The following is a 20616-nucleotide window of genomic DNA, read 5'->3' on the forward strand; positions in this document are numbered from 1 at the left end:
CAATCACGACGAGTCTCAATCAGAACTCGAGTGCCGCATAGGGGTTTTTCTTTTGGTGATTGTTCCTCTGAGGCACGACTATCACAGAAAGTTAAAAACACTAAAACACGAGTCACCCCAACAATGCAGGAAAAAGCCCTGGAGCCTCCAGAGAATCGTGACTTGAGGAGAAAGAGCAATGCGTCACGGGTGGGTGGGGGTGTTCATATCCACGCATACAGTCATAGTATATACTCACTATGATATACTCGCTCATTCTTCTCCCCCGCCCCGCGTCGCGTCACATTGAGCGGGGCTGCCGCGATACAACTATTGATTTCATCTCTATCTCTCTCTCTCTCGCCCCCTCTCCCCCCCCCCTCTCTCTCTCTCTCTCTCTCTCTCTCTCTCTCCATCACTTCTTAGCTTTTCTTCAAGTGCTGCAGAGAGACGCGCTGCTGCTGCATTGTGAGGAGAGAGGAAAAAAACGCTAAAGGAAGATCTGCGTTCCCGCGCCCGGGTGGCCGCGCGCCAGTGAACTCTGGACTCACGTACAGTAAGTGATTAGTATTGTTATTATTTTTTTGTAGGTTTACGCACGAGTCAAAAGCGTAAAATAAACTTTGGTTGCGCACAGGGAACGTTCACACGGACGGGTTGTTGCGTTTTGCGTGAAAACGGACCGGAGAAGTTGAACTGTTTTTAACTTGACACCGCATATTACAAACACGACGCAAACGCCCCAATCTGACTCTTATGTACGTTAATGGGCAATTAAAGCAGAACGCGCCCCGTGTGAACGCTTCCCGTTAGAATTTTATATTTCTGTCGATTCACTTTTTTCCATGCAGATCGTGACGTGAAATTGTGTTTTTACTAAAAGGAATTTACCTGCGTAAATTCATCAAATATTTATATTTTAATATTTATATTTTAGTTTAGTCATTGGTTTTGCTTTTGAACACCAACGGGAATTTGTCTCTCAATGGGTAACAGTTAACACACACACTCTCACACACACTTGTGTTTGATAGTTGTTCACGAATTAAACAAGACTGTCATTATTATTTTTTGTCGTGGAATATAGAATATGTTTTAATATGTAATTTAACAGGTGTGCATTATATAGATGTAGATGCAATATATAGACCAACTATTCAAGATTGCAAAGCCTGTATTCTGATGTTATTTTTTTGTTCTGTGGAACACAAAAGGGTCATTTAGCCTAGTCTATGCAGATTTTCCCATATAATAACAATGTGTATTAATAATGTTTGTAAAGGACCAAAAACAACACTACAAAAGTAGTTCAAAAGTCATCAATATGACTCATGCACTATTTTCTAAGCCTTTTGAAGTCATGTAATAACTTTGAGTGAGGAGGACCTCACATTAAATATGGCAGGAGTGATGCCAGCAACATCCAACAACCTCATTGGTTCTCGTGTGTCATGTGACCAAACGCGGCTGACACATCTAGCAGTTCTTTATTTGATCAAATTGTCAATGAATAATGACTAAGATGTTATTATATTTATCAAGCAAAGCATTAAATGACTTCAGAAGGCAGGGGATACAGTTGCATGGATTACTTTTATGATAAGTTCTGAGTTTTTTTTTTTTTTTTTTTTGGAGCTTGTGAACCATTTTGCATGAAGATTCTTTACTTTTGTGTTAAGTGAGAGTAAATAATGACAGCATTTTTGGGTGATCTATTCATTTAAGAATTGTTATTAAAAAGACTGTAGATTGACTTATGTTCTGAATACTGGAGAAGATATCAAGTGTGTGTGTGTGTGTGTGTTAAGATCCGCGGGGGCTCCTGGATTAGTAAGAGAGAGAGAGAGAGCGAGAGAGATTCACTTTAGGAACTTGTTTCCTGACAAAATGTGCGTGACTGTCACGAGCAGAAAGAAATCCACCTGAAAATGTGAGTCATGGAGGCTTGTGGAGCAGATGTGTGTGTGACGGAAAGATAAAACGGAGAGGGAGGGGGATTGATTCCCATGCACAATGTCAAGACAGCCGAAATCTCATTACGGGGCGAGCTTGCGTCAGAGCCGGGCCGTGATTGATGCCTTTTCCCGCTTGTGCTGGCCATTCACACGCAGACCGATGACTTTTCTCCCAGTGCTAGTAAAAGGGTGAAAGCTGCGGTGCGTGAAACAACCTGCCTCACAGACGAGACTGATGCGGTGAATACACAACTATAGGACTGTCCTGCAAGGGAAAATGTTTCTTTACTACGGAAAAGTGCACTAACAAATAAGTAGCTATGGCTTTTTGGACATGAACCTTAATACCGTTATGTATTATGGTGGTAACAAGATATTCTTTTGAAATACCTTGTACTGTAAAACAATAAAACATATAGCAATCATACCATAGTATTAGCATCTGATATTCTCACTGCAGCGCTTTAGCAGAAATCTCAGACCAGTTTGAACCGGCACATCTGTGCGTTTGCGTGTGTGTTTGTCAGTGAACTGGTCCTTTGACATTTGCCATTTTGATGTGGAGACTCAGAATTATCTGCTCTTATTCAGGTGAACCACATAGACATTTTCAAGCAAATTCAAATACTTTATAAATATTTTAAAAAAGATAAAAAATTAAATATGAATTATTTTTAGGTAAAGCTGATGTGCCTTAGGAAATAAAAAAAAGATAGATAGATAGATAGATAGATAGATAGATAGATAGATAGATAGATAGATAGATAGATAGATAGATAGATAGATAGATAGATAGATAGGGACATGGTTTCAGATGCATCAGTTTTATCACACACACACACACACACACACACACACTTATATGTGTATGTCAGCTAATCAATGAAATGGATCAGACAAAGTGTCCCCCAGCGCACATAACATGTGACCTTTGACCCCTGTAGTCTGTTCCTTCAAACCACTCTCAGTAAAAGCACAGACGCCCACTTTACACCGAACACGGATTAGCTGTACTGACATTTGAGTTGTTGCAAATGATGTTTTATAGCATGCAAATTGTTTTTATTTATTATCGAGATTTGAGGTTGAAATGTAACAACTTCACCATTTTGTTATATTTTTAAATAGCTTTATAAATTTGACTGAAATGGTGTCCTGTGTGTCAAATTAATTTATATATGTTCAAATATTACATATAGTCACACTTCATTTTGAAAGATTCTTCTATGATTTAGATTAGAAAGGCTGTGTGTCCACCAAAGCGTTTTTCCACGCACCCGGCGTTTGTTTTCATTGGGAGCGTCGCGTTTTTTAAACACCATGAGCGTAATGAGGCGCTAAACTTTTTTTTTTTCAGGCTGAAGCGCCGAGCACCCAGCGTTTTTACTGAGAGTTGAGCCAAGAGTTGAAAAATGTTCAATTTTGGATAAAACGCAGCCCAAAAAAAGTGCAGCCTAAAAAAGCTTTGGTGGACACACGGCTTTACTGTTAATCTTAAAGGGGTGGTTCAGAATCTTGGACATCGGAATCATGTTTCTTCCAGTCGTTCCAGTTGCATAGTTCGCCGGTGCTAGGTAACTAGTAGCAACGGTGACTGCTAACTGCTAGCCTGCCATTAAAAACAGTTTTACCCTCTCCACAGTACACCAAAAGCACATAAATTATAACGCCAGACTACCGATGTAAATGTCTGTTGAGAGAATAATGTTAGAAATCAAACTACCCTTTCATCGCAGTGCAATAGTTATACTTTGTTTGTATTAGCACAGAGCAGCGGCGAATGTAGTTTCCTAGGCAACCGAGAGAGAGAGGTAGTGCAGGTAATCCCGACTGTAGCGCTTCGGTTCTGTGTTTACTTTTTGGCACAGTACTACTAACTGGAGCAAAGTAAAATTCCGCCGCTGCTGAGAAACTACTTCCTACTTCCTGTAAATGTTTTGTGATCGTTGAGATGCAAGAGTAGTTTGATTTTTTACATTATTCTCTTAACAGACACTTACATCGATAGTCTGGTGTTATAATTTATGTGCTTTTGGTGTACTGTGGAGTAGGTAAAACTGTTTTTAATGGCAGGCTAGCAGTTACCATTGACTCGCGCTAGCCTAGCACCGGCGAACTATGCAACTGGAACGACTAGAAGAAAATGTTTGAAAACTGTCTCCACTGATAAATAACACTAAGGCTCACTTGAAAATGAGGACCGATGTCCAAAATCCTGAACCACCCCTTTAATTCTCATTATCCTCTTTATATAAATGATTTCATCTTTATTTATAAAAATGATTTTTAAATATATTCTATTATTTAACAACCGCACCAACTCTTTACACTGTGCAATTTCTCCAAAATCAACTCTTTGGGATTCTTTCACTTAAAAAAAAAATCCATTTATTTCAGTAAATAGTAAAATCCTTTTGTATACAGTAGATTGTACTCGGTATAAAGCTTTTACTGTAGTGGATGTAGATCAAACTGTAGTAATCTGTCTAAATCACATACACACACACACACACCTGGGTTTTCATGTTTTATTCGAATGATTTTTTATACTGTACAAACTGTATTTACCCTCCCATTACAGTAACTCTACCCCTAAATCTAGGACAAGGATTTCTGATACTGTATATTGCTATCTTTGTGGCACCATTGTCCCTATAATGTAGGGTTTCCCAGGCGGCCAAACACACACACACACACACACTCCACACCTTCATCCAATCTGTGCAGGCGTCCACTATAAAACCCCCACAGCTGCTGGTGAGTCCCAGTGACCAGTGAAGCCTTCAGCTATCCATCATTACATTACTGCAGGATATACGTGTGTGTGTGTGTGTGTGTGTGTGTCTGTGGTGTTCTGCAAGGAGTTATTCATCAGCTTTCCACTAAACCACTGAATCTGGTTAACCACGGATCTGTTTTCCGCAAGGTGAAGTGTGGAATCAGGGACACTAGAATACAGCGCGACCTTAATAATCATTCACCCAAACACCTCGTGAAACACCGCCACAAAAATCGGTGTCTTTTCCAGGACACACATCACAACCTTTCCAAATCAAGATGCGTTTACTTGAGAAGCGACTTGCAGAGAGTTTGCAGTGTAGATCCTGAGGTGTGAGTGACTTCACTGTTCTTCTGAGCTCCATCAGTGGTTTATGGAGGGTCAAACTGTGTCGCAGCGTCCCGTGAGTTTGTTCCTCCCCCCCTCCCGCGCTCACGTCGGGGGTTAATGCAGAAAAACGGGTGTCGCATTGATTACATCACCCCTCTAATGATGTCATAGTTACATCCGGAACAGCCTTTATTTGGTCTCGGACTAAATGATGTCATGATTTGCGGGTCTTTTTTGTTTTTTAGGTCTGTATTGCCGCAGCGTTCCGGACGGTCTGTGTTGAGTTTTCCAAGAGTTTTTAGATGGATTGTGGATACATAATTTGATTGTTAACATTGCTGTTGTGCCGGTCAGATCGGTCACGTTTTCTTCGCGCTCCTCCTCTGTGATTAATGAGCGTCTCTGACAGTATCAGCGGCCCGTGAAACGCACGACTCTTAGAGAATCACGCTTCTGTTTCGGCTGAATCAGATGAAGGTTTGGCTGATTCTTCAGGAAAGGCCGACACACACGACACCACTGGAATAGCCCAATCAGATCAGCCAGCCAATAGGATCTTTCCATTCCGTCTGCATGCCGTTGTGATTTAACACGTTTTAATTAATGACTGCTCAAGATCACTCAGACTCATTTTAGAGTCTATGAACCAGTTCATTGAAAAGAACCGAATTGTTGATAAATCTTTTAGTGCACTCAAAAAAAGATTATTACATTTAACTAATAATAATTACAAAGAAATGGCAACACGTTGAAATAAACGTAAAATGTTGATATAGAAAGAAATGGTATTTTCTTGTTAAACACTCTTTTTTTCAACTCTGAAATATATTTTTTCTATGGTGTGCTAATACATGTTTTTTTTTTATATATATTGGTGTGGTTTGTGTAAGTCTTATTCTCAGACATGTTTCTGTGGCTCAAGGCTCTTAAGATTTGAGTTCCAAATGCCAGAGTTAATGAATATTAATCATATTCTAATGATGATCAGCATATTGGCCAGAATTTCAGCCGCAGTTATCAAATGTCAGCTCGAATTGAGATTCAAGAAACATTCTGCAAATTAAAGGTTCTTCGGTGGATCGTGTGTTCAACCTTTTCTTATCAAAAAACATTTTTTTAGCTGAATATTGTTCTATAATTGCTAGATCTTTCTAGATGTTTTGTGTTATGGATTCAGGGGCTTTAAAATACCAGAACTAAAGAATATTTTAAAAGTTTTTTTTAGTTTTTTTTTGGAACTTCAAAAGATTTTAGAATGTTCTGGTTCTATTTGGAACCTTCACTGTAATCTCAATTCTCATTATCCTCTTTATACATAAAATAGAATAGAATATTTAATCGCAAATGGAATATTCTCTCTCATTCCGGCCCTTTCTCTGAGATATTATCTGTGAGACTGACTGATAATTTTCATGGGGGGAGAGAATGAGTGTGTGTGTGTGTGTATTTTTCAGATTTGAGGAGATAAAAGCGAGATGAGTGTGTGTGTCTCTGTCTGAGGCCCCGTCAACACTACTGCGTTTTCGTTTAAAAACGGAGAGCTTTTGCTACATTTGCACATCCCGTCCAGACTAAAACGGAGAAGTTTAGGCCACGTTTACACAAAGCCGGGTATTTAGCGAATTAAAAAATATTTTCCCCCTCTCCGTTTTCAAAAATAACATCGTTCACACATAAATACGCCGTCGAGGGCCATCATAACTATGCCAATATTGGCGGCAGTGTAGAGAGTAGAGTGTGTAGAGTGTAGAGTGACGCTCGACTCTATGATTGGGTGTCATCAGTCATGACGTGTCCTTCCCTGATTCGTCAGCCACTGTTACACCGGCACGCGCATGCCCAGTGTTGGTGAATGGTCACGTGATCCGCGTTTTTTTTTTGCCGTTTTAATGTGGACGGAGATCAATTCTAATACGCTGATAAAACGCTGGTGTGGACAAGATTGTATTCGTTATAATTCTCCGTTTTTAAACGAAAACGCAGTAGTGTGGACGGGGCCTGAGAGAGGAATGGTGCTGCACTGCAGTGTCTGTGAGTTTCTGAGTATCAGAAATGCATGCGTGTGTGTGAAGACTCACTGTTGTAGTGTCTGCATCATGTGGAGTTTCTCTTCTCCATAACTCTGTCCGGGTAATGTCCACACGACTCCCTGTGGAGGGTAAGGGTGTGAAGCAGAGCAGGGAAATGCAGAGACGATGGGTTAAACTGGGCACAGTGTCCTCTTCTCTGCCCGCTGTGCCAGCCTGATTTATGGCTTCTCCACATGAGCACTTGAGCAGGGGCACCTGAGATTACAGCGCTTTCACATAATCTGTTCAAAACAAAAATAACCAACTAATAGCTTGTTTTCACGTGACGTCACGCTACTGCGTTGCCATGGCGCGAAACGCAGATGGAGGGCAGGAAGTGATTTTCAATATTTAGGAAGCACTATAACAAACTCAAAATGCCTATGTTTTGCGTCGTTTATGGTTGCTCAAATCGATCAAACCACGAGGAGTTTTTATCGTGTGCCAAAAGTTGTTCATAAGGCGGGAAAATACAAGAAATTGACAGAAAAACACGGGGGAAAATGCCTTGCAAACCTACGTCTGTGGTCGGGAGGAGCCGAATGGAAAAAGGCCTGTGTGTGTGTTTACAGTGATCACTTCGTCAAATGTGAGTTAATACATTATCTATGTGGCTTATAATTACATTATTCCGGTGTTTATAAAACACTTATGTGGCTGTTCGTGTAACGTACCAGTTTCCGAACTTTGTAAAGTCAAAGTATGTCTGTAAGACGAGTTAGTTGCTGATATCTACAGGCAAATCTCTCAATTCAGTTGAAAATCGGTCCTCTTCATAACGTCAGGATCACGTCCAACATATGTTTCGATTTTCTGTTGATATATTTCTCTTGTAATAGCATCTAAAGTAGTACAGTACGGATTTTCCTCCATCTCGTCCATTGCGCTCTTCACTCCTTGCCCTCCATTTGCATTAAGCGCGTCAACACAATCACGTGACTGCAAACCACCTATTTAGATTTGAAATGCACTGAAATTTGTTCTTAATTCACAGTGATTATATTTGAATCTTTGTAATTGTTTCTATCTCTCTCCTATATATATATATATATATATATATATATAAACACATACAGTACATATGTGTGTGTGTGTGGCTATTTTTATGTTTTTAATATCTTAATTTTTCTATTTAATATGTTATAATAAGTAGTTAAAACTAATTTTGTTTATGGTTATTACTAATATATAAAAATATATATTTTTTTAATTTAACTTTCAATTTAGGTTATATATATATATATATAATCATTATAGGATTAAATAGTAGTTTATGGTTTTAAAATATTAAATAAAATGCAAGATACAACAAAAAAATTATATATAAATAATTAAAAATAATTTTGTTTTTGGTTAGCCCTTGTATAAAAATATTTTATTTATATAATTTTTTATTATACACATATATACTGTATAAAATTGTGTTTATTTATTTATTTATTTACACATATATACTTTTTATTTTATTTTATTCAATGTTTGCTTATATTTGAGTAAATTAGTAATTATAGTTTTGTTCTCTTTTGCACAGAATGAAAACCTGCCTGTGTTTGTTTGTCCCACAGTGAATGAAGCGGTCAGTCAAAAGGAAACGTCACACTCTCCTGTTTGTCTCTAAACCAACCTTCAGTGAACCTAAACTCGGCCTATAAAACTCACGTTTGATTCCTGCAACCATCCACATCAGTGAAGATGGAGGACCCGTACAGAGAAAGGACGTCTCTGGCCAAAGGCGCTCGCGACATCGCCAAAGAGGCGAAACGGCACGCCGTAAAGAAGGTCAGTAAAGTGGTGGACCGAGCCTCGGACGAGTACGCTTCGGGACGCAACTACAGCCGCTTCGAGAACGACGAAGACGAGGGTGTGAACGAAGACGGTTTCAACTATCAGGACGGTGGAGCTCGGCGAGACGAGGACGAGGGCTCCAGCGACGCCACCGAAGGCCACGACGACGAGGACGAGATCTACGAGGGCGAGTACCAGGGTGTGCCGGCGGGGGGCGGGGCTTCAGGGGGGCGGGGCCAGCTGACAGCAGATGGAGTGAAGGATAAACGAGAGCTGGAGAAGGAGAGAGAGGCGGATGAGGAGGAGCTGGCGCAGCAGTACGAGCTCATCATCCAGGAGTGTGGACACGGGCGCTTCCAGTGGCAGCTGTTCTTCGTGCTGGGCCTGGCGCTCATGTCTGACGGCGTGGAGGTGTTCGTCGTGGGCTTCGTGCTGCCCAGCGCCGAGACCGACATGTGTGTGCCGAACTCAGGAGCCGGGTGGCTGGGTGAGTGATCAAACGTGTTTTACAGTCTGAAACTGGCCAGTTAGTTTGGATATTTGATCTGAAAACACACTGCCCGGACAAAAACAAAAGTCGCTGTTTGGATTTTAAACAGGCAAATGCTTAAAGGGATACTTCAGGATTTAGCATTAAGCTTTGTATTAGTAGAAAACCTGTAGTATTTTCGAATTGCCGTGCTTTCCACTCTCATATCCCCCTGAGACGAGAGATTTATGTATTTTTTTGTCTGGAAAAAATCCCGCAAAAATCGTCATCATCACATAACTGAATTCATTCCAATTGGTGAATCTGAATGTAGTGTTTACATGAACGCTAAACAAGTGATCGGTTGACGTGCGTTTTAACATTTCTAAGAAAATTAAACAAAAACAAAAACAAAAAGTGGATGTTACTAGTCCAGATGACATTTTTCGGTGAAAATTCACATGTTGGTTATAGTTCCAAAAAGTATCATCTGTGATTGCGAATGCCAGTATCGACTGACAGCCGCACACTCTCCTCAAAACATTGGATTAATCTGCGCTCTGCCGTGCCGAGACACAACTCACGTAAAGTTGATAATTACGCCAAAGGCTGCAATTGCAGATTTCGAACAGAGATGGCGACGAAAATGAAAAACTACAGACTACAGCTTTAAAAATTGCTGAGAAAAATGTATCACCGTTTCCACAAAAATATTCCACAACTGTTTTCAACACTGATAATCAGAAATGTTTCAAATTCATCATATAATTAGAGTGATTCCTAGAGTAATGATGCTGAATATGTGTATATTTAGATATACATTTTTTCAGCAAGCTTGTTGCAGTGCATTCTGCTATATTCTTAGAACATAATCCACTGAAGATATTTGGGCGTTTGCGATGGTCATTCTGTTGAGATCGCCTCTGCTGTCTTTAAACCGAGTCCATGAAAGCGCACGAGATTCTCTATTATTCATCTCTGCCTTTTTGTGCCCACACGCTTCTGTCTGTAGTCACACGCTGTAGAGACGACAAGATGCTTTTTTACACCCTTTTGATGTGAGGGAGGGTTTTTTCCTTGTAATGAGTGTGTGTGTGTGTGTGTAATGTGGGTGGTTGGGTGGCGTCTGCCAGCGATACCGTACTGTGTCGTGCTTGTTTGATGGTTTTTGGATGTGTGTGTGTGTGTGGGTTGGGACTGTTGTTGTATTATTCAGTGATCTCTATGGGTCTGGATGAGTTTATTGTTTTGGCAGCAGGTACAGCACATGTGTGGGTAGATTTGAGCTTATTTAAGAGGATCTAGTGTGTGTGTGTGTGTGTGTGTAGCCTTCACTCTGCCTCTTATATAAGTATTTATCTATAATAATACGCAGATCATGTATATGCAATATAATGGAGACAAATCGAATTAAAGAGCTGATGTTCTCCAAATGTTCATTGGATGTTGTGTCATGTTCCCTGTTTATTTTATTATTTAAGTTTTTAATGAACGTCGTAAAGGGGTCGTTACTAATGCACTATATTACTTGGCTGAAGAATTGTTTATTGTGGTAATTTTAGCAGAAAATGCAATTATTATTAATTATTATTTGAAAATTGGCATCTTTTATCATATTTTTGTGACATTGATAGTCCCCCAAATTTTTTTCGTTTTATTTTTTCTGGAATACATTTTTTTCTGCATTAATTTTCTGTATTTTAATAGTGTAATTACATTTTAAAAATCAAAAAGCGTATCTTTTATAAAAATTTATAAACTTTTTTTTATAAAACATTAAACTTTTTTTACAATAACGAGGCCCTATGAAATGTTTTGCTGTTGTCTTTTAAGAAAAAAATCTGCATTTATGATTCAGTACAAATTTTATTTAACAAAAACGGTGGTAATCAAGTATTAACAATTGAATGAATCTGTTTTTTTTTTAAATAATCAAGTGAAAATTAACAGTTTCTGCACAATTAAAGTTTTGCACAACAGAGGTTTACTATTGCATTTTTTTGAGTTTGTGGGAATAGTTCCATCAAAAGAAATGGTGAAATGCATGTGAAGTGTCTGTCCTAATCACAAGAAGTTTTTTTTGTGTGTGTGTGTGTTTGCCTGTTGTGTCTGAAATACACTCACCTAAAGGATTATTAGGAACACTTGTTCAATTTCTCATTAATGCAATTATCTAATCAAGAGCAACTTTGACTGAAATAACCATTTGTTACAACAGAGGAATACAACAAAGCATTTGTGAAGCCACAACACAATCTTGAGGTGGATGGCCTACAACAGCAGAAGACCCCACCGGGTACCGCTCATCTCCACTACAAATATGAAGAAGAGGCTACAATTTGCAAGAGCTCACCAAAATTGGACAGTAGAAGACATGAAAATGTTTCCTGGTCTGATGAATCTCGATTTCTTTTGAGTTATTCAGATGGTAGAGTCAGAATTTGGCGTAAACAGAATGAGAACATGGATCCATCATGCCTTGTTACCACTGTGCAGGCTGGTGGAGGTGGTGTAATGATTTGGGGGATGTTTTCTTGGCACACTTTAGGCCCCTTAGTGCCAACTGGGCATCGTTTACATGCCACGGCCTACCTGAGCATTGTTTCTTCTGACCATGTCCATCCCTTTATGGCCATCATGTACCCATCCTCTGATGGCTACTTCCAGCAGGATGATGCACCATGTGACAAAGCTTGAATCATTTCAAATTGGTTTCTTGAACATGACAATGAGTTCACTGTACTAAAATGGCCCCCACAGTCACCAGATCTCAACCCAATCGAGCATCTTTGGGACTGGAGCTTCGTGTCCTGAATGTGCATCCCACAAATCTCCATCAACATCAAGATGCTATCTAATCAATATGGGCCAACATTTCTAAAGAATGCTTTCAGCACCTTGTTGAATCAATGACACGTAGAATTAAGGCGAAAGGGGTCAAACACAGTTTTAGTATGGTGTTCCTAATAATCCTTTAGGTGAGTGTACATGCATGATTGCATCTTATGTAAATATGCACCAATTGGTGTTATTGTGTTGCATCTTGCAGCATTATTTCTTGCAGCGAGGACAAATGAAACTTGCATCATGTCTGTGATCTGCAGGTGTAACAGTAACTTTATGTTTCTTGGTGTTGTCAAGCACAGTGCAGAGCTCATTTCTGTATTTCATCACACTAATCATGGCATATTTCAGAATAGAGCTCTTTTTGTTTGTTGCATTTGTGCACGTAGAGAGTTATGGTGCATGTAGATTAATCAAAAAAGTATATCCAGTTTCTTCTCCCCCTTCTCTCTCTCTCTCTCTCTCTCTCTCTCTCTCTCTCTCTCTCTGATCAATACTCTGCACTTAGTCTTGATTAACTGTCCTCTTCTGAAGACGTGTGCTCTCTGTACAGAAGCAGAATCATGGGAAAAATAAACAAACTAATTCATGTTAACTATAGATATACTTGTAGATCTGTTTTATTCAATGTCTTTACAGTTATTTAATACAGTAGTTATTATATTATGTTTAATATTTGCTTATTTAATATTAATAGTACTTTTCTATGGCAACTATTACAAATACTGAATAATTTAAATTCAATTTTAAGTTGATTATTATTTAATCCTATATTTTATACCAAATTCCAAAGCATATTACATTTATAATGACTGGAAAACAATTGAGAGAAAAATCTAAATCAAGCCATCAACGTTTGCTATTTAGTTTTATATAGCTATTGTATTTATAATGTATTACACCAGGGACGTGCACAGGGGGGTTGCTCAGGTTGCCCGGGCAACTGCCCATATGCCCTTCTCGACTCAGGTTGCCCTTCCGAGGAAAAAAAAAAATCGTACAATGGATGTAAAATTTCACGTAGGCCTAGACAAAAAAATAATATAAAAATCGCAAAGCCTCATTTACTTCCATTCGGGCACTGAAAGGGAAAGTCAAACTGTTTACGTGGCTGCAGTGCCTCACGCGACCATAGACTGCACGCGACCGGTGCGGCAAGGCACCGCAAATTACTCAGGCCGCGCCTCCATCTCGTGTCGCGCGCTAATTAATGTGTACGAAGTCCATGACAAAATGAAGCAAAACTATCCTTCTCGTCACGAAAAGAGGAAGAAGAAAAACATGAGAGTGAATTGCGGGAACAGCAGTCAGGTAAACTTGTGTTCTCTCCTCTCTAGTTTGATGTCAGCAAAGTTTGATGGTTTTTGGTCTTGCTAACCTATCTGGGCAGGCAGTGCATCTCTTGCATCACTTTTTGCCTGACAAAAGTGAGAGTAAAATACCATTATTTATTACGTTTTGTTTTTTATAAACGACAAAGTGCAACAACAGTGTTTGTTTACTACAGCTCGGAAAACATAACCGCGTCGCGTGTGTTGCGTTCATATGCGCGTGCAGGGTTCTCAAGTCTCACGCATTGGCCGTGAGACACACTCATTTCGACCGGTTCACACGCTCACACGCCACACTGTGTATTTCTCACGCTGAAAAGGCAATGCCAACCAAGTTGTCCTGGCTGAAAGCTTTCTAACGTTGTATACGAGGCGCAGGCAAACAAAGTGAAATTTCCTGCCGCCAGCGCGTATCTCTGCCAGATTGCGTTCGTTACTAGGCAACATATATGCGCGTTGCGTGCACCACTGATCTATACATGACATGTCATTCAGTAGCGCGAACACACGGAAATGGACGGAACATCCTCGGCCACCGTACGTTCGTTACTAGGTAACCAACAACATCGCGCGAACACATGTGTCGTGATGTAGAAGAAGGTAAGTTGGAAGAAGCTCGTCTAACATTTTTGGGCTAGAACATTTAATATGTAGCCCATCGTACATTATTATTGATGCAGTCAAAAACTCTACAACTACTTTGCAACCAGGCTCAGTTTGGCTATCTTACGTTATCTGAAACTAAGAGAAATGTTAGTGGGTATGGAAAGGAATGAAGATTTACTGATTTTATTTTAAATTATATTATACTGTAATATTACTAGTCTTTCTAGTTACATTAAGGATGTATTACAGCAGATTGCTCTCTGGGTAATATTTAATCATTGTCATAATGTTGCATTTGTATTTTTCAAAGATGTCAGGAAAAAAGCAGAAAGATATTTTGTCATTTTGGGCACCAAAGGGTAAGCCCCCTAAAAAAGTTGCCAGATTAGAGGAGGAGACAGTGGAAGAGGTGGTGCACTCTAATCTGTCCATTTGTTCTCAATGTCCCACCACACAATAAATCATTCGTCTAGATAGAAGACGCATTCAAAAATCAAAATGCAATTTTTAAAGATTTGTTTGAAACTGTTTGGAGCAATTTGTTATATTTTTGGTTAGCTATATTTGTAATACTGCATTAAAGAGTATATTTGATGTGATGAATTGCTCTGTCATTTATCAGATTTACTAATTGTTATAATTTTAATTTGTTCTGGTTAATTATGAACAATGGGTAAAATTGGGGCGGGGATGGGTGGGGCGGGGCTTCATTATGGCTCCTCCCCTAACCGCGTGTGATCTCACTTCAAGCTTTTGCTCAAACTTGAGAACCCTGTGCGCGTGCACGAAATGAAACTCGCATTTTTCAAGCAGAAATGTGGAGACCAGAAATACTGTACAATACGTGAATGATGGCACTCCCAATCAAAGTACACATTATAAAGACACTGATTATCTAGTCTCAGTGTAGTTAAAAACTCTAAACAACTGCACTAATTATGCAAGAAACCAATGTATTGGCAATTTGACATTGATTGACTATTGATTTATAGGCTATATTGAATTTAAAATGATGATTAGCTGGACATTCTGGTCAATATGAATGCTAATCCCTCAGTATATAACAATAAATCAAGATTTGCTTCAACATGCATAAATAAATAAAAATCATAGGCTACTGATTCCGAAAAATACCCTGGCTGTAGAGAGAACCAAAGTTAATCCCAAAAGCCAAAGTTCAGGGTTGTACTTTATTATTTTCTTCTTATTTATGTTTACGTTAATATTCACTTGTTATCTTAACATTCTATAAAAACGCTTTATTCAGTAAATATTGTTTGTTTGAACCTCATTCTGTTCTGTATTGTTGTACTTGTTCTTTGACTGTTTTGTTTAAAGGAGAGAGGATTGTATTGGGCGGTATTGAGTGGCAATGGCAAATGGTTTATATGGCTCACGGCATCACAGATCAGGTAGAGGGCCCCTTAGCAGAATTTTGCTTAGGGCCCCAGGGGGAGGTCAGGATTGGCAAAAAAAGATTGTATTTTTTCCCGAAATCTAAGCGTTTTTTCTTTTTTTGAGTTTTTCCATTCAATCCAGATTATTTCTTTTCAAATAAATAAATAAATAATAATAATTTAAAAAAACAATAAACAACAATATGAGGAACTCTTTTGCTCATTTGTCTCATCTCTGACATTTTGCAATCTTTATAAATAATAATAAGACCATAAGATGAGGCATTGCGTTTGGACATAAACACGGCTAGATAAGGCAATTTGGAAGGTGACAAATTCAACTCAATATATTCCTTCATATAGCCCGTGAGGGGGGAGGGGGGGGTGCCCTTTTTTCAGGTCAGAGCAACTGCCCCTCAAAATTCCTGTGCACGTCCCTGTATTACACCATATTTAATGTTTATAAATATGATTATATTTAATATTTATTTAATATTACCTGTACATTTGAATTCCTACCATTACAAATATTGAATAATTCAATATTATACGTGAATAATACGTGTAGGTCTATTTCATTCAATATTTTTATAGTTATTATAATAAGTGTTGTTTAATATTTAATGTTTATAAACTATATTAAATATATAGTTTAATATTAACATGAGTTTTTTGCTACTATTATATAAGTAAAAGTTTAAAAGTGGATAATTTAATCATATTTCATTCCAAATTCTAAAGCAGCATTACATTTGTCATGGAAAAAAAAAATTAAAGAAGACATGAATTGATAAATCACATTTTCTTTGACTTTTTAACATATAAGAGGTCACCAAACTATAAGAATATCCTGTAAGTTTCATAACTCAAAACTTCCTCACATATTGAAAAAGACTCATTTCAGACATTTTTCTCAGTATGACGTCATAGTGTGACGAAAGAAAAAGATTAACGCCCACTTCTACATCATTGCCTCTTTAGCCCCGCCCACTGGTTCACGCATGTCACATAGTACATAGTAAATATGAGACAGACACAAACATAGATTTACTGAACAACAGATTTCTCTGAGGTTTTAGTTGATGAAAACAGTCTTTGCTCAGCATTCATCATAATCTAAGCGTGGGTTTGTTTGTTTGTTCGTTCGCTTCATTTGGCTGTAGATTCGTTTTTTAAACAAGACAGTTGGACGCAGGCTTTTCAGAGAGACTGTGTTGACTATACTGGATCTGACAGTAATGTCTCAACACACAAGTGTGTGTAACAGTGTTTTTACTATGTGTCACTGTTGCTTTGTTTGTCACAGATCATGAGATGGACTCACTTTACTGAAAATGATGAGCGATGAATGTAAGCATGACAGTGTGACGAGCCATGGTACATTCACCTTTCTGTAGTGTTTCAGCTCTAACATAATACAATATTACCACACGAATACCGTATATATAAAGATAATTTATCACCGAGCTGTCGCAGACTGGAGTATCTTTTGTTTTTTGAGGTTTAGATTTGTCTTCTGATTCAGGATCAGACTCTGGCTTTTCAAAACGACTCCACACGTTGAACATTATTTTAATATGCAAAACTCTTGAGTCTTGAGTGTGGTGTTTCAGAGCCAGCGTCAAAAACAGGACAGAAAATATTCTGTTACTTTCAAATTAGGATGTTTTTGATGTGAAATAAATAGAACTTAAAGATCATTATAATTTTTTTAAAGCAGTTCATGACCTCTTAAAGGAGAACTCCGGTCAATTTTAACATTGAGATCATTTTTTTATACATTTGGAGTGCTGTCAGTACAGACAAAAACTACAAAAATCGTTGTTGCCTACACCTGTTGACTTCATCCTTCATCTTTAATTCAGCCAGCTCACATACCTGTGTTTACTTCCTGTTTTCGGTCGAAGTCCACAGTAGTCGACTGTCGAGTTTCCCATGAGCTTCCGGCTCATGGGACCTTATTTCGGAAAAAATATGAATGGTAGTCAATGTCAAGAGACAACTTATCTTTTTATTCCGTCTGAACTATGCCCTCAAGTACACATATGATGTTTATCAATTTAAAATATAATTCTGAAAGTCAAAAACGTTGCAGTTTGTCATAAAACAGAAGAGTAACATTTAATTTTATGTGAAAATCGCTCTATGAACTACATCTCCCGGGAAGCGAAACAATGAGCGAGATCTGCTGCTCGTGTGTGTGCAGTCTGGTACAAAACACTCAGGTATGACGGCGTAACGTTACGATTATAACGTAAGACTGTAGAAACAATGACAGACAATAGCCTCAGTAAAGTTAGCTTCATTCATTGAGAGAAAATGTGCGCCTTTGGGGTTTGTAGTCTTTGTAATTACGTATTTTCACAGTCTTATACCTTAACGGTTTTACATCAAACTGCGACTTTCTTTACTTTAAAATTTATCTTTTAAATTGACAAACATCATATGTGTGATTCAGGGCAAAATTCAAACAAGATCAAAATATTTGTTGTCTCGCCATTGACTACCATACAATATTTTTCCGAAATAAGGTCCCATGGTGGTCGACCGGAAGGGGAGGGACTTAGGCTCTCTATCGGCTGACAGCTGACAGTCTGAGTTTCCAGTGTTGCTTAGTTACCAATGATCGTGCACGAACTCGACAATCGACTACTCTGGACTACGAAAGAAAACAGGAAGTAAATTCAGGTACTGTATGTGAGCTGGCTGAATTAACCATTTTTATTCATGTCTTTCACATCTACTGCAGTCAGATTGACTGTGGTCACTCTTAATAACACCACTCACATGGCTGTGCTCTCGTAATGACAAATCAAGGATGTTAAAGGCCATGGTGCAGGTTAAACACTACTGTCGATTAATGGGTACATAAAGCAGTTAAGATATGTATATGAAGTTAGAAATATCTCAAAAATGGTGTTAAAGTCCCGTTTTTGTAGTTTTTGTTTAGTGACGGTTATTTTTCACGCGACTCGGCGATGACGTCACATGAGGCAGACGCAGCTGCAGGCAGCGGCGCGCTTCAGAATCGGTTCACACTTCACAGTAAAGTCTGATGGTTCAAAGCCGAGGAGATCGATGTTCTCGTCAGGGCTGTAAAAGAAATAGAAGTGACATTGGGGATGGGACAAACCCACCCATATTAGCTTCGGTTATGCATATCAATTTGGGCAAATGTGTATGCTTTATGCCTATTTTTCCTATCGTCATCATGAACACAACAATGATTTCCCTCGTGTTTAAATAGTTTTCCTTATAATAATGCATCATTTGTGAAAAGTAAAATGCATCTGTGTAAATGAGAGAATCATCTACTATGTGTATGCGCGTTGTTCACTCTGTATCTGCAAGCATGCGGATAAAATAGCATCTGAAAGTACACGCAACGCGCCACTGACTTTAGACTTGGTTAGGGTGACCAACAGTCCTGTTTTACCAGGACATTTTCTGTTTTCCCGTCCTGTCCTGGCTGTTTTTATTTTATTTTTTTAATTATGAAAATGTCCTGGTTTTCAAAAAACTTCTGGGAAAGATCAGATGGGCAAACAAGCATGAGGAAGAAAAACAGGATAAGGAGGAAGAAAACTAGATACATTTTGTTAGTTCGTTTTTGTAAGTTTGTGAGAGCTATTTTTGTTACATTTGGAGGTATTTATTTTAGTTATTTCTTAATTATATATTTATTTTTCTAATACAGAAGAGACATTTCATTCATTCAAACCTAAAATAATTATATATTTATTTTTCTAATACAGAAGAGACATTTCATTCATTCAAACCTGTAATAAAACAGGCTCTGAGAAGCCTATCTGAATTTGTGTCTTGTAATATAACAATTTTCTATCCATACAGAGGAGGCAGGCTACTTTAAATATACTGATACAGATGTAACGTGTACATATCCAGCATTCTGGATATGAGGCATAATGCCTGAATCCATTTGTGCTACACATAGCATACTCACACTTCATGCAAGATAATGGTCCCCTTCAAACCAGCACGCATGAGTATGTTCATGAACAACAGCTATAGGTGACAGGAGATGTGTTGCATACACAATAAACATGAATCAGAGACGTTTCCAACCTACTTACAGAGTTTAAAACTTAAGAATCTTTCCTACTTATCCCTAGGCAATACCAGTACAGTGCATCGAACAATGTACTCGAACAATTCCAAAGTCGTGACCAGACCCATCAGGGCTTTCAATCGCCTCGTTTGGATGAAAATTAATTTAAAAATATAATTGCTTATTCTGTTGTCATCACCCAATTGCCCTCAAAATGTTATAAAGTACACAGAACACATGAATTTTTATAAGAATAAAACAGTTTATTGGCATTGCTTGTAATGGTTACTAAACATTTTCTGAACAAGGACAAAGATTACTGAACAAAGACACAGGTTTTAAGTAAACAACTCTATACAAAAAATCTTTAGCCTGTAATAGTGTAGTCCAGAGAGCCATAGAGAGAGAGAGTTACGACACTCCCATAGACCGCCATAGGAACTCTGGAATGAGGAACTAACGCGTGTCGTGGAGCTGGTAAATTAATGAAATTACTGTATTGTTTTACTTTTACACACATTAGCCGACCTCTCGTGAATCTAGTCAGTACATTTTATGTAGCCAGTTTTAGTTAATGCTTATTGGAAGATAATGCATTAATTGCAGCAAGCTATAGCTTACATGACCAACTCTTCATTAAAGTTAGCTAACTTATGGTAACCTGAAGTATATATTATTTATAATATATATAATATTATAATATATATTTGCGTATGTATGTAGGCCTATGCATATATACACATATATGCTTACACACATAACCCTAACCCATTTAAATAAATGAATGAAAAAAAACAAAACATGCAGAATGCAGGAAACCACCACTAAATGAGATGACAGGGACAGAAGGAAAGAAGATAACTAACAACTAAAATAAATAAATACAACTAAACCATTGGACTTGTCTGTGGAAAGAAAATAATGTGAAATTAGGTTCTTGAAGCGTGACTGCCGGGCTAGGTAGAGGCTGACGGCCTCCTCAGGAACCTGTTTGACTGAGGTG

At 38.3% G+C, this 20616-nt stretch overlaps 1 protein-coding gene across 2 annotated transcripts in view; it reads left to right on the top strand.

Moving 5' to 3' along the window:
* The first annotated feature begins 251 nt into the window (after positions 1-251).
* LOC120471237 (synaptic vesicle glycoprotein 2C) overlaps positions 252-20616 on the top strand; it is a 59708-nt gene continuing 39343 nt past the window's right edge. Inside the window, exons 1-2 of one of the 2 annotated variants that reach the window (XM_089123607.1) lie at positions 252-535; positions 8644-9384. In XM_089123607.1, the coding sequence (XP_088979733.1) occupies positions 8805-9384 (580 nt within the window). In that variant the 5' untranslated portion in view covers positions 252-535; positions 8644-8804. The remainder of the gene's footprint in view (positions 536-8643; positions 9385-20616) is intronic. The other variant, XM_089123606.1, reaches the window with a different exon arrangement.

The sequence above is a fragment of the Pimephales promelas genome, chromosome 19 (assembly GCF_988280905.1).
Source record: "Pimephales promelas chromosome 19, fPimPro1.hap1.1, whole genome shotgun sequence".
NCBI lineage: Eukaryota > Metazoa > Chordata > Actinopteri > Cypriniformes > Leuciscidae > Pimephales > Pimephales promelas.